This window comes from Piliocolobus tephrosceles, chromosome 12 (assembly GCF_002776525.5).
Source record: "Piliocolobus tephrosceles isolate RC106 chromosome 12, ASM277652v3, whole genome shotgun sequence".
Lineage (NCBI taxonomy): Eukaryota > Metazoa > Chordata > Mammalia > Primates > Cercopithecidae > Piliocolobus > Piliocolobus tephrosceles.
The window spans coordinates 89,153,740-89,166,444 of NC_045445.1; the positions used below are offsets into that span (position 1 = coordinate 89,153,740).

General features: G+C 38.8%; 1 protein-coding gene across 5 annotated transcripts in view; it reads left to right on the forward strand.

Annotated features, from left to right (window-relative positions):
- Positions 1-12,705, forward strand: part of ARHGEF9 (Cdc42 guanine nucleotide exchange factor 9) — a 170,693-nt gene that overhangs the window by 82,452 nt on the left and 75,536 nt on the right. For all 5 annotated transcript variants that reach the window (XM_023198450.1, XM_023198446.1, XM_023198447.1 and 2 more), the window contains exons 3-4: positions 384-575; positions 9,432-9,611. In XM_023198450.1, coding sequence (XP_023054218.1) covers positions 384-575; positions 9,432-9,611 — 372 coding nt within the window. The remainder of the gene's footprint in view (positions 1-383; positions 576-9,431; positions 9,612-12,705) is intronic.

Here is a 12,705-nt window from a genome sequence, read left to right on the forward strand (position 1 = left end):
CACCCATTCTAGTATTTAACTTTGGCCTCTATACTTGCAGGTGCATAAATGCTGTGTTTTGTCAGCAATCCAGCTGTGGCACTCAAGATGTATAGCTTAACCTTTTAAAAAATCCAGTTGTGCTACCTAGATGTGCTCCAGCATGAATGAATGTAGTCCCTCCAATCTATTTACAGATAGGTCACCAGAGACCTAGAGAAGATTAAACCCATGCCCAGGGCAAAAAGTCACCCTAAAGCCAGGTTTGGAATTCTACTTGCAGAGGTCTCTGATTGAAGGTTCCCTGAATACCTGAGAAGTTCAGTTTATCCTTTTTTTACTTTCCTGGAAACCTCTCAAAGAAAGAAACTAACTCATTATTTTTCTTTTGCCTGCATCCACAGCTCTGGGTGAACCAGGAGGATGAGGTGGAGGAGGGGCCCAGTGATGTGCAGAATGGACACCTGGACCCCAATTCAGACTGCCTCTGTCTGGGGCGGCCACTACAGAACCGGGACCAGATGCGGGCCAACGTCATCAATGAGATAATGAGCACTGAGCGTCACTACATCAAGCACCTCAAGGATATTTGTGAGGTAACCATGGTGGTTCATGTGGAGGCACTTCGTGAAGAACCAACAACCCTCCTGGGCCCTGCTTGTGACAGTCCCAAAATATCGGAAAGGGCACGTAGCCTCCCAGATTCTGTTCAGTGAGGTGAACTGCTTCCTTAGCGTTTCTCAATCTCTGTTTTTCACATTTTCTCTCTAATATTAATTCATTTATATTCATTGTCTCTCTCCCTTTACCCTTTCTTTGTGTCTTCCTCCTTCTCTCCCCTGTGTCTCTACCTTTATCTTCTTGGTATCTGATCCAGTTACAGCCATCTCATGTAAGGGCTTAACCTCATTCATTAAAGCAAAATGCATCTCCCGCCAAGCTAGTGATTCACAGACTTTAACATGTACCAGAGTTTCTGGGGGAGCTTGTTAAGCAGCCCTCTCACTCTTGTCCCCCACATCATGAATTATCAGTCTCAGGTAAGGCATGAGCATGTTTAGGTTTAATGAGCATCCCTGGTGATGCTGCTGCTGCTGGTCTTAACTGTCTCACTTGGAGAACACTGGTTGTGAGTTTAAGCAGAAAAGAGCTTGGAGACAGGAATCTACAGAAGATGAAGGCTAGATGGATAAACCTGGGCTCCTTCAGTATGTCACTTTTTTCCCCAGGAGCTGTCTCTCTACATTCCCTAACTGCATTCCTTCCATCTCTCTGTCCTAAATGAAGATGAGAGCGTTTACTCTCGTACTCTCTTAAGCTTAGTAGATGCAAGTTGGCATTTTTAAAGGGCAGTTTACTGAACAGGAAGGGAAAACCAATGGGAAATGAAGGCAGTGTTTTAAAAGGATTAAACACACACACACACTCTCTTATATCTTTTTTCTTGACTCAGGGAAAACTCTGCATTGAATCTTTTTGTCTCCTTCCTTCCAGAGGAGGGGTTAGGTTCTATTTTCTGTCCCCCAGCCTAGGGTCCACTGTGGAGTCAGTAGTACAGCTCCAACATTTTTCGAAGTTCTTATTTCTCTACATCTGTACTGCCCAATGGAACTTCCTGCAATGATGAAAATGTTCCATGTCTGCATTCTCCAATATAGTAGCTATGAGCCAACAATTTGTGGCTTTTGAAGAGTTAAAATGTGTCTGGTATGACTGAGAAATGGAATTTTAAATTGTATTTACATTTAATTAGCTTTAATTTAGGTAACCATATATCTGTAATGACAGCCACATTGGACAGTATAGCTCTGGAAGCACCAAGGCCAAGGATTTTGTGCCTGAACTTTCTTTATCTCAACTCATTTTCTCACCCCTTTCAGGAAGATTAAAAGTTATCTTTTCCCACTGCCCCACTCCTTGCCCTGCCATGATGCAGCAAGATAGAGTAGAAAGAACAAGAGGTCTGGGGTCATGAAATGCTGGTTTTTCATGTTCTAACTTGGTCATTAATTAACCCTGTGGGCTTGAAGATAGCCCTTAACTCCTCTGACATTCAATTTTCTTATTTTTCCAATGGGCTTCATTATAACAATTTCTTAAGTTTGTTGAGGAAATTAAGTAAATAGAATATTGCAATAACATATGTTGTATTTGGAAAAAGGTAATTTTCTTTTTTGCCCCCTTTTTAAATTTATTCACCCATCCATCTAGATGTCCTTCTTTTCTTCCTTCTCCCTTCACATCAATGGCTGGTGCTAAAAAAAATTCTCCCTTGGAATGTGCTACATGGCATTCAAAATCAAACCACTGACATTTCATTCATTCAGCAGACTTTTAGTGGAATTCTGTTCTGTGCCAGGCCTGGACATAACTTCTTGTCTCAAAGTGTTATACTTTAGAGCAGCATCTGCATCACCTGGGAACTTGTTATAAATGCAAAATCTTTGGCTCCAACCCAGACTTACTGAATCAGAGTATGCATCTTAACAAAGTTACTATTTGATGTATAATGCATATTAAAGTTTGAGGAGCATTGCTCCAAAATGATACCTATATTACAATGTCATAGCGTTTTTCATAAAATTAAGTACAGTCTATTCTTCACTTGGTAGCTGAGGGATGCTGTCAAGATCTAAGTCAGGTCATGTCACTCCTATGCTCAGAACCTTCCAGTGGCTCACCATTTCTACCTGAGTAAAAGCCAAAGTTATTATTGTTTACAAGGGCCTGTGTGGTCAACCCATCCTTGCCTCTATGACTTTCACCTCCTGCTCCTTTCTGCTATGCTTTCTTTACTACTCCAGCTATACTGGCCTCTTGCTTTTCCTTCAGCATTACTAACATGCTTCTCCCTTAGAGCCTTTGCACTTGTTTTTCCCTCTGCTTAAAGTATTTCCCTCCCCACCCCACATTTACATGGCTCCCATCCTCAACTCCTTCAAGTCTTTGCTCAGATATCTTCTTGAGACTTCTCTAAGCATTCTATTTAAACCTGTAACCTTGCACTACCTCTGTTCCTTTCCTGCTTTATTTCTGTTACATTTATCTATCTGACATATTATATATTTAACTTATATATTTTGTTTATTGTCTGTCTCCTCTACTGGAATGTACTTTCCTTGAAAGGCAGGGGTTTTCATCTATTGATTTACTGATATATTCCCCCAGCACAGTGCCTGGTACATACTAGATGCTTGATAAATATTGCTTAAAGTCAAAATTAAATATGATTGCTCATATGTATGTACTGCTTTGATTGGCAAAGTACATTCACATCATATGTCATCTGATCTTCAAAGAGGACAAAAGTTGTTATTGTTATTCCTATTTTCTAGATCAATAGATTGAGTCTCTAAGAAGCAAATTTATTTTCCCAGAGCTTTTAGGTACTAGCCCAGTGGAAGTCCTTAGAAGGCTCTCCCAACTCCCACACATCTTGGCCTCTTCCTATGGGACACAGGCTCAGGACAGCAATGGAAGTTATTTGTCTTTCCAGAAAGTGGGGGGTGATATGATACTGCTTTAAGGAGTTTTCCAATCCAGCCAACCCAATCAAACCTTTTGTTGACAATTTGCTGGTTCCTTATTTTTCAACGATTATTGGTGCTGAAGTTAAGTATTTAAATGGGAGCTATCTCTTTGTCTCACCCTATAATCACAGGCATCAAAAGGGAGGTGGAGAAAGCTGTGTCTAGCTGGATCAGAAGACAGTAGTTTAGCCCAGGATCGTGTAATCTTTAAACCAAAAGCCGTGAGGAGCGAATGATTTATCAGAAAGAATACCAGACTCAGAATTGGGAGTGCTGGGTTCAGGACCTACCTTGGTCACTAACTGACTGGGGAATCTCAGATGAGTCTTTTCCACCCTAGGCCTTGTCCCCCATCTCTAAATTGCATAGGTTGGAGGAGCTCTTTAAGTTCTGTCTGGCTCTTACTTTTTCTCTAGTTCTGTAAGATGTAGATATGCCCTCACTAGAGAAAAACTGTGATAGTGAGCCAGGCTACTTCTGCATTTTCTGCCTCTTCCTTCTTGGTACCCTTGGAAGCATGTCTTACTCAAGCATGAATGTGTTCATAAACCACTCTGTAGGTTATGGGAGAGCTCTAAACACTTCCTACTCTTGTATTTGTTGAAGGGGAAAGGGGGAAAATTATATTCAATATTAAAAAAGTCACACTATTTATTAGAGGACATTCTTTTTCCCTCCTGGGAGCAGAAAGTGCTTTGCAAACATTTAAGTTACAGTACCCTTGTATTACAAATGAAGAAGTGGGAAATAAAGTGATTTTTAATTGAAGTCATTCAGTGAGGTCAGTAAGAGACATAATCTTTTCAAATGAGTTCTCTGCAGATTACATTCTTCTTTCTAAACCCAGACAGTGGTATAAAATACCTTCAGTTTAGTTCTAGATCACCTTGACCAACAATTGGTGATATTGCCTTTTGTAACGTTAGAACTCAAAGTACAATTAAGGAAACTGAGGCAAGAGTAAGCAGAGCTAAAGATGCTTTATAAAAGCTGTCTTGTCTGTTTTCTCTTGAGGAAGATAATCTCAGCCATCTGATACCTATGAAATACATTCTGTCTTCAAATGCCTCCAGAGAAGCTGGCCTACCTTTCTTCACTCATCTGTATTAGTGAACATACCATTTCACTATCAAGATATTCTTCTTTAGGCATGCTGTAGCTTCAAGTCATTTCCATTTGGTATCTTAAGCCTAGGGTTTTCAAATGTATTAGCCATTTGGGTTTTCCCTTCTGCAGATTGCCTATCTCAATACATCCCAATAGTCTTTACATCTTGGCACATAGAAAATGATAACACATGTATAAAATAGTAATATTTGTATAGCATGCTAGGATAAAAATATGAGTCATCTAGTCAGCCTAAAACACCAAGCCCAGGGGTTTCTGCCTGCCATAGGCCCTACCTGTCCATTCTATCTGGACGTTCTTTGCCCTGTTCCTATTCTTTGCCCATTTTCATGGAGTTTCTTATGTTTTTTCTTGCTGATTTGTAAGAGTTCCTTGTATATTCTAGATATGAACTCCTTGTCAGCTTTCCATGTTGCAAGTATCTTCTTCATTCTCTTGTTTTTTAATATCTTTTTTATTTCATTTGAAGAAAGGGTTTCCTATCTCAAAGAGGGGAAGAAGGCAATAAAAGAAAACCACCAATTTGAACATTCTGCTTCTAACTTACCTTTGATCATCACCAGCATTGGAAGAACTAATTAGCATTTAGCTGACAAATAACTGAGCAGCAACTATATGCCGGGTATTCTGTTAAACTTTGACGATACGGCTGTGAATAACAACTATGGTCATTGTCTCCTAATTTTCTTAAAAAAATCTTCAAGATGGTTGTCAGGTCTCCCATCAGGCCTCAGTTTCCAGGCAAAAAAAAAGACATATGAAACCCCTAGAATGTCAGAACTGAAAGGATCCATGGAAATCTTTTTCGATGTCTTCATTTTAGAGACAGAGACACTGAGGTCTAAACTTTTTGTGAGGGCCTTCCCTAAAGAATTTCCTAAACCCCAGGTGATGCAGGGGCTCGTTGGTTCATCCTATTTCCTGGTAGTTTCTAGGATCTTTTCTGGAGATCTTGGGTATTGTTTATATCCCATATCAAGGCATTACTTCTAGATCAATGCATTAGGTCTCAACTCGTACATCAGCTCTGGTGGGTTTAAGAACAAAGTGAAATAGATGGGCAGCTTTCCTTGCTGTTACCATAACAATGCCAGGGCTAATTTATGCCAATTGTGACTGATTCGATAATACCCACATTTATCTTAGCTACTCTGTGGCCTGCCTGCCCACCCATGCCCACTTTACTCCTAGGAGACAGAGTTTAGGCTCTAGGAAACTGCCTCCCTTGAGCCATAGTACCCTGTTCCCTGTTACCATTCAGATGGGGTCAAAGGGTGTTCAAAGCATACCTGGCAGTAAGAGCCACAGACCCCTTTTTTTCCCCCTACCCTGTGACAGACCGTCAATGGGCCCCGAGACTTATCTAGGATAAACAAATTTTATTTCTTCCATTATTCTTCATTATGTTGCTTTTCAGGCACCTCCCTACCCTGCTCACTTCCCTCTGGCTGTGTGCTATTTTCTTGGTGTTCCTCTGAAAAGAGGGTGGACTCAGAATTTAATTCTGCTCTCCTGCAGTGATATGACTACCTTCCAATTACCTCACCCATTTTTGCCTCTCAATGTATTTCTTCTTTTTTCTAACTGAAAATGATATTAGGCTTTTTGGCAATCACATTTCACTGCCAACTCATCTTAAACTTACATACCTTTAAAAATGAGTGAAGGAGAGGAGACAAGTATTGATTGACCCCCTAAGTCTACCCTCTGTTCACCACTGATGTGGAAAATTTGATAGCCTTCAGGCCAGCCAAAAGAAGGGAATAAAAAAGGCAAGACTCCAGGGAGCTAATCATTTCTCCTGGCCTTTCTTTTTTCCAAAAGCTTGTGTGGTGTAGAGGTCGAGGGTGACATTTTGGGCTTATCCAGCTACTCCAATACTCTTATGTCTCATCGCTTATTTTTTGATAAGAGCAGTTTACATCTATTATTTGTAATCTTTAGCAAGTGAGTATCTTAGACACTAGGGCTGCAGGAGATCTTAAGAAGACATTGGGTCTTCCCTCTTCTTTCCTTGATAATATTTCATTCCAGGCAACCTTCTTAAAGCTGCATTTTCTTTTCTTTACACTCTCTGGCAAAGACTTTTATCCCATTTTTGGTCATGAAGACAATTAAAAAACAGCATTAGAGAAAGTTTAGAAATAGGAACAAAAATCAGCCAGAATCCATCAACTATAGCAGAATTATTTGCACTTTTGCATAATCTCTTCAAATCTGTCCATATATATATATATATATATATATATATATATATATATATATATATATTTTTACAGAGTTGTAATCACACTGATATACCATTTTATGTTCTACTTGTTAACATTGTATCATAAACAATTTTCCATGTTTCTACATGGTCTTCCTAATTATCATTTTAACTGCTATGTAATATTTCATCAAGCTAAATGTACCAGAATATATTTATAATCTATCATTGGCTTCAAAAATAAGAGTTGATAAAACATTCTAGGTTCCTACCATCCTGTGGACATTCTTCTTGATATATCCCTGCCATAACATACATAATATAATAGAAAGAAAATGATTTCCTTGAGAGTGGCAATAAATAACATATTTAGGGACTTAGGAAGTTGGACTGAAATCTTCATTAATTCTCTTTTCCTAAGACCACTCTCTTATTTTTATTTCTGTTATATTTTATGCTGATGTTGACTTCTAGTATCCTTGTTGAATTTTGGCGATTTTATGGTGTTTTGTTTCTCCCCTGAGACTTTTCAAATAGGAGCAGCGGACACAACTATTAAATATTTTCTGAACTGCCTTCTCAGGAGATAAATGAGCTATCTAGGCTGGCCTCTTCTGTCTCCCATTATGGTCACTCATCAGTACCTATTACTTACCCAGAAATAATATATTGAATGTGCCACTGTTACTGTTTTCCCCCAGCTGTGCTCCTCGGCCTGCCTTAGGGGAAAAAAGTGGGAGGAGGGGTAAGGAAGCCTCCACTCCCATTTAATGTTGATATGATATGCTCACTGCTCTCCCTGCTCCATTGTAGCTGAGAAACGTCCAGAGATGGTAGGGTGAAAGAGACAGATAGACAGGCACACAGGCACAGACCAACTCAGACATACTAGGCTCTAGGAATTACATATTAGGCAGGGAAGGGCCTACAGGGGTTTATTGCCGTTCCTTCTGGTAGTCAATGTAAAGCTTTCTAGGGAGGCAGAATTTGGGGAGCAACCTCTGTAAAGGTAGTGGAGCCAAAAGGGTGTTCTGGGAATTTTCTTCCTAATCAAAAATTGCATATGAAAGAATGCAGGAAGTTTTCAACTTGTCAGTCAATGAGGGTACAAATCATTAGTTAAACAGATGTCAACATAGGCATAGACTATTAATTTGCCTGCTGTTTAAAGACACCTACTAATTAATGGCTAAATTGGAGACTGAGAACAGATATGGGAAGTGAGATTTGTTGTAGAGGTCAGTAAAAGGCATTGAAGCCAGGGATGAGGATCTTCCTGGAGTGTGTCCAGATTACTTCATTGGTAGCTGTGTTAAGGGAGACAAAGTGAGGATAGGGACAGGGCTATATGTGGTAAAGTAGTCCCTGTAAAACTCTTCCTTGGGGTCTCAACCCTTAAGAAAGGTATGAAGATAATTTCACTTAGCTGTTTGATGAAAGCAAATGACCATAATTTATCCTCACCAAGAACATTTTTATGTGCTACTGATTTCTAATGAGGACAGTAACTATCAAGTGAAAACCCATGATAGTAGGTTCCAAATGGAAGATGCAATTTAGATCGGGGCTGTTTTTGTCCTGACTTACATTATGCCCTGAGTCTTTATGTTACCCCAATGCTTTCTTACTAGACCAAGAATCTCTTTCATCCTTTTTTTCTCTTTCATCAGTGGTTATCTTTATTAATGTGTTTTATGTGTTTAGGGCACATTTATGTGTTTAGGACATATGTGTTAGGTGTTAGGACACATTAATGTGTTTAGGACACATTTATTTACAAATGTGTCCTAAACACCTGCTCTGTTAGAAACACCATGTCCAGGCACACATAGGCTTGTTGGCTGAGCTCATCTAAATGATCACTCCTGGCTAGCTACCTTCAATAGTTGAGACATTTGCTTTGAGAAATGGTTTGGCAGATATTTGCATGATGTGAATAGTATGAATGCATTTTCTTAAAGTATGTGAAGACATGAATGTCTAAGAAAAGATCGTATGTGTACTTTGATGTACACAACAGGGGAAGTCTAAAATGATAAACAACTATTATTTCTGGTTATTTCCTGACATTAAAGTTCATAAGGGAATTTTTTCTTTTTAAAGAAATGGTTTTGTCTTGTCAATTTATGTTCTCTTATGGGAAGTTTTCCTATTCTGGCCTGTGTTCCCAAATTTTTGTCAGTGTTATTAAGACCTTTGGGTTGGTCTTATAAGGAATAGAACTTTAGAGATGTGAATGGATCCAATTAAACCAGTAGCTAATAAGACCTGTGAAAATGTGGTCAGCCAGCTTCTTGGAAATCGATATTTGACTTTTGGGGTCTTCTTCATAGAGAATGAAGGGAAAAGCCCTGTACTTTGGAGTCTTTGCACTCTTAAGACCTTTGCTGGCAATCCAGCTTTCCTAATTACTCACTGGGGGAGTGACTTCCTTCTGTAAACCTCAGTTTCCTCATATGAAAAATGAAAATAATTATTCCATGCCTACTTCTTGGGACCAAAATGAGGCTCTTAAGTGCTTAGGAAGTGTAAAGCCTTCTGGAAGTCAGGGACTTCCTCAACCTAGGCTTTTTCTTTGTCTGCAGGGCTATCTGAAGCAGTGCCGGAAGAGAAGGGACATGTTCAGTGACGAGCAACTGAAGGTAATTTTTGGGAACATTGAAGATATCTACAGATTTCAGATGGGCTTTGTGAGAGACCTGGAGAAACAGTATAACAATGATGACCCACACCTCAGTGAGATAGGACCCTGCTTCCTAGAGCACGTAAGTATCTTATCCATTTGGGGAGGGTTTTGAGAGGTGTTAGGAAACAATGGAAGGAGCCTTTGAACTGTCTGGTTCTGTTCAGCTGCTTTGTCCCTGCAGTGGGGAATGGGTTCCTCTCGGGCCCTTATTTTGACCCCTGGTCTCCAGCCAGGAAACAAGGACTTAGAAAAGTGCTGTGATTTGCCCTATAAATGTTAAGCATGTGTATGACCTGCTGGTTCCATTCCCGAATGTATATTCCAGAGAAACTCTCACAGAAGTCCACAAGGGAGCACATACAAGGCTGTTGTTGATTGTGTGGCAGTGTCGTATGTGGTGGAGTACCATTAGAAGCAACCCAGGATTCTCCTTCTTTACCATTCCCCTCCCCTCTCCCTTTCCTTCTTGGCAGTTACCAGTAGAATTTTTCTTCATCTTCCCTTTTCTGTTTCTGTTAAGTTTCTGTGAGACTCAGTATTTTTTGAGGAACTCAAAATATTCACAGTGTGTTATCTCTTTTAATGTATTATTTTTCCTTTTAAAGAGTTAATTGTTTACCCTTTTATTAGTTCTAGAGTTTCATTTTTATCAGCTTTACTTAGATATAATTTACATACAATAAGATTCATTCATTTTAAGTGATTTTAAGTGTATACTTTAAGGAGTTTTAACAAATGTATATAGTTGTATAACCACCATAATAATCAAAATATAGGACATTTCTATAACTCCATAAAGTCCTCTTATCTTGACATTGCAAACAATCTGTGCTCCTACTCCTGGCTATTGGAAAATATTGATCTCCTTTTTATCTGAAATTTTGCTTTTTCTAGAATGTCATATATGTGAAAGCATGCGGTATATAATCTTTTGTGTTTAGCTTCTTTCATTTAACATAATGCCTTTGATCTCCATCTATGATGTTGCATGTATCATTAGTTTATCCTTTTTTATTGCTTAGTAGCACTCCATTGCAAGGGTATACCACCTATTCACCAATTAATGGATATCTGGGTTGTTTCCAGTTTTGAACTCTAATGCATAAAGCTGCTATGAACATTCTAGGTACAATATTTTTTTGAGAATATATGTTTTCATTTTTCTTGGATAAGGGCTTCCAGGGTTAGGGTTGCTAGGTGGCATGGTAGATTTTTTAACTTATTCGATAATGCCAAACTATTTTCCAAAGTCTCTATACCATTTTTCATTTTCACTACTAATACATAATACATAAGAGTTCCAGTTACTCCACATGGTCATCAACACTTGATATTATCAGTTTTTTTTTTTGGAGATGGAGTCTCGCTTTGTTACCCAGGCACCCAGGCTGGAGTGCAGTGGTGCGATCTTGGCTTGTGGCAACCTCTGCCTCCCAGGTTCAAGCAATTCTCCTGCCTCACTGTCCCAAGTAGCTGGGATAACAGGCATGTGCCATTATACCCAGCTAATTTTTGTCTTTTTAGTGGAGACAGGGTGTCACCATGTTGGCCAGGCTGGTCTCAAACTCCTTACCTCAAGTGATCTTCCTGCCTTGGCCTCCCAAAATGCTGACTGTGATTACAAGCGTGAGCCATCGTGCCCAGCCAGTCACTAATTTTTTTTTTTTATTTTAGCCATTCTAACATGTAGGTGTGTAGTGGTATCCTATTGTAATTTTAATTTGCATTTCCAATGGATAGTGATGTTGAACATTTTTTTCATGTGTTTATTTGCCCTCTGTATAAAAACTGTTGAAGTGTCTGTTCATGTATTTTTCCCATTTTAAGTGTATTGTTTGTTTTCTTATTGTTTTGAGAGTTTTTTATTAAAAATTAATACATAATACTTTCACATATTTATGGGGTACATGTAGTTTTGTTTTGTTTTTTTTTTTTTTTTTTTTTGAGATGGAGTCTCACTCTGTGACCCAGGCTAGAGTGCAGTGGTGCTATCTTGGCTCACTGCAACTTCCACCTCCTGGGTTCTAGCAATTCTCCTGCCTCAGCCTCCCAAGTAGCTGGGATTATAGGCATGTGCCACCATGCCGGCTAATTTTTGCATTTTTTTTTAATAGAGATGGGGTTTCACCATATTAGCTAGGCTGGTCTTAAACTCCTGACCTCGTGATCCACCTGCCTTGGCCTCCCAAAGTGCTGGGACTACATGTGGCATTTTGATACATGAATACAATGTATAATGATTAAATTAGGGTAATTGGGATAGCCAGCATCTCAAACATTTATCATTTATTTGTGTTGGGGACATTCCAAATCTTCTAGCTATTTTGAAATAAGCAATTAATTATTGTTAACTATAATTGTTTTTATAATTATAACTATTTTGAAATATATAACTAATTATTGTTAACTGCTCTGATATCAACCACTAGAACTTATTTCTTCTATATAACTGTAGTTTTATACCCATTAACCAACCTCTCTTCATCCTTCTCTCCCCACAACCTTCCTAACTTCTAGTAACTACTACTATACTCTCCACCTCCATGATATCAACTTTTATAGCCCCTACTCACATATGAGTGAAAACATGATATTTGTCTTTCTGTGCCTTGCTTATTTTCGATTGACATAATGTCTTCCAGTTCCATCCATGTTGCTGCATATGACAGGATTTTCTTTTTATAGCTCAATGTTATTCCATTGTGTATGTATAGCACATGTTCTTTATCCATTGATCCATCAGTGGGCATTTAGGTTGATTCCATAATTTGACTATTTTGAATAGTGCTGTGATAAACAAGGGAGTGCAAATATCTGTTCTGACATATTGATTTTTCTTCTTTTGGATATATATAATATATATCCAGCAGTGGGATTGCTGGATCATATGGTACTTCTATGTTTAGTTTTCCATACCGTTTTTCATAATGGCCGTACTAATTTACATTCTGATCAGCAGTGTATGAGAGTTCTCTGTTCTCTGCATCCTCTTCAGCATTTGTAATTTTTTGTCTTTTTGATAATAACCATTCTAACTGGGGTGAGATGATATGTCCTTGTGATTTTGATTTGCATTTCCCTGATGATTAATGATGTTGGGCATTTTTCATATACCTGTTGGCCATTTGTACGTCTTCTTTTAAGAAATGTCTGTTCAGAGCATTTGCCCACTT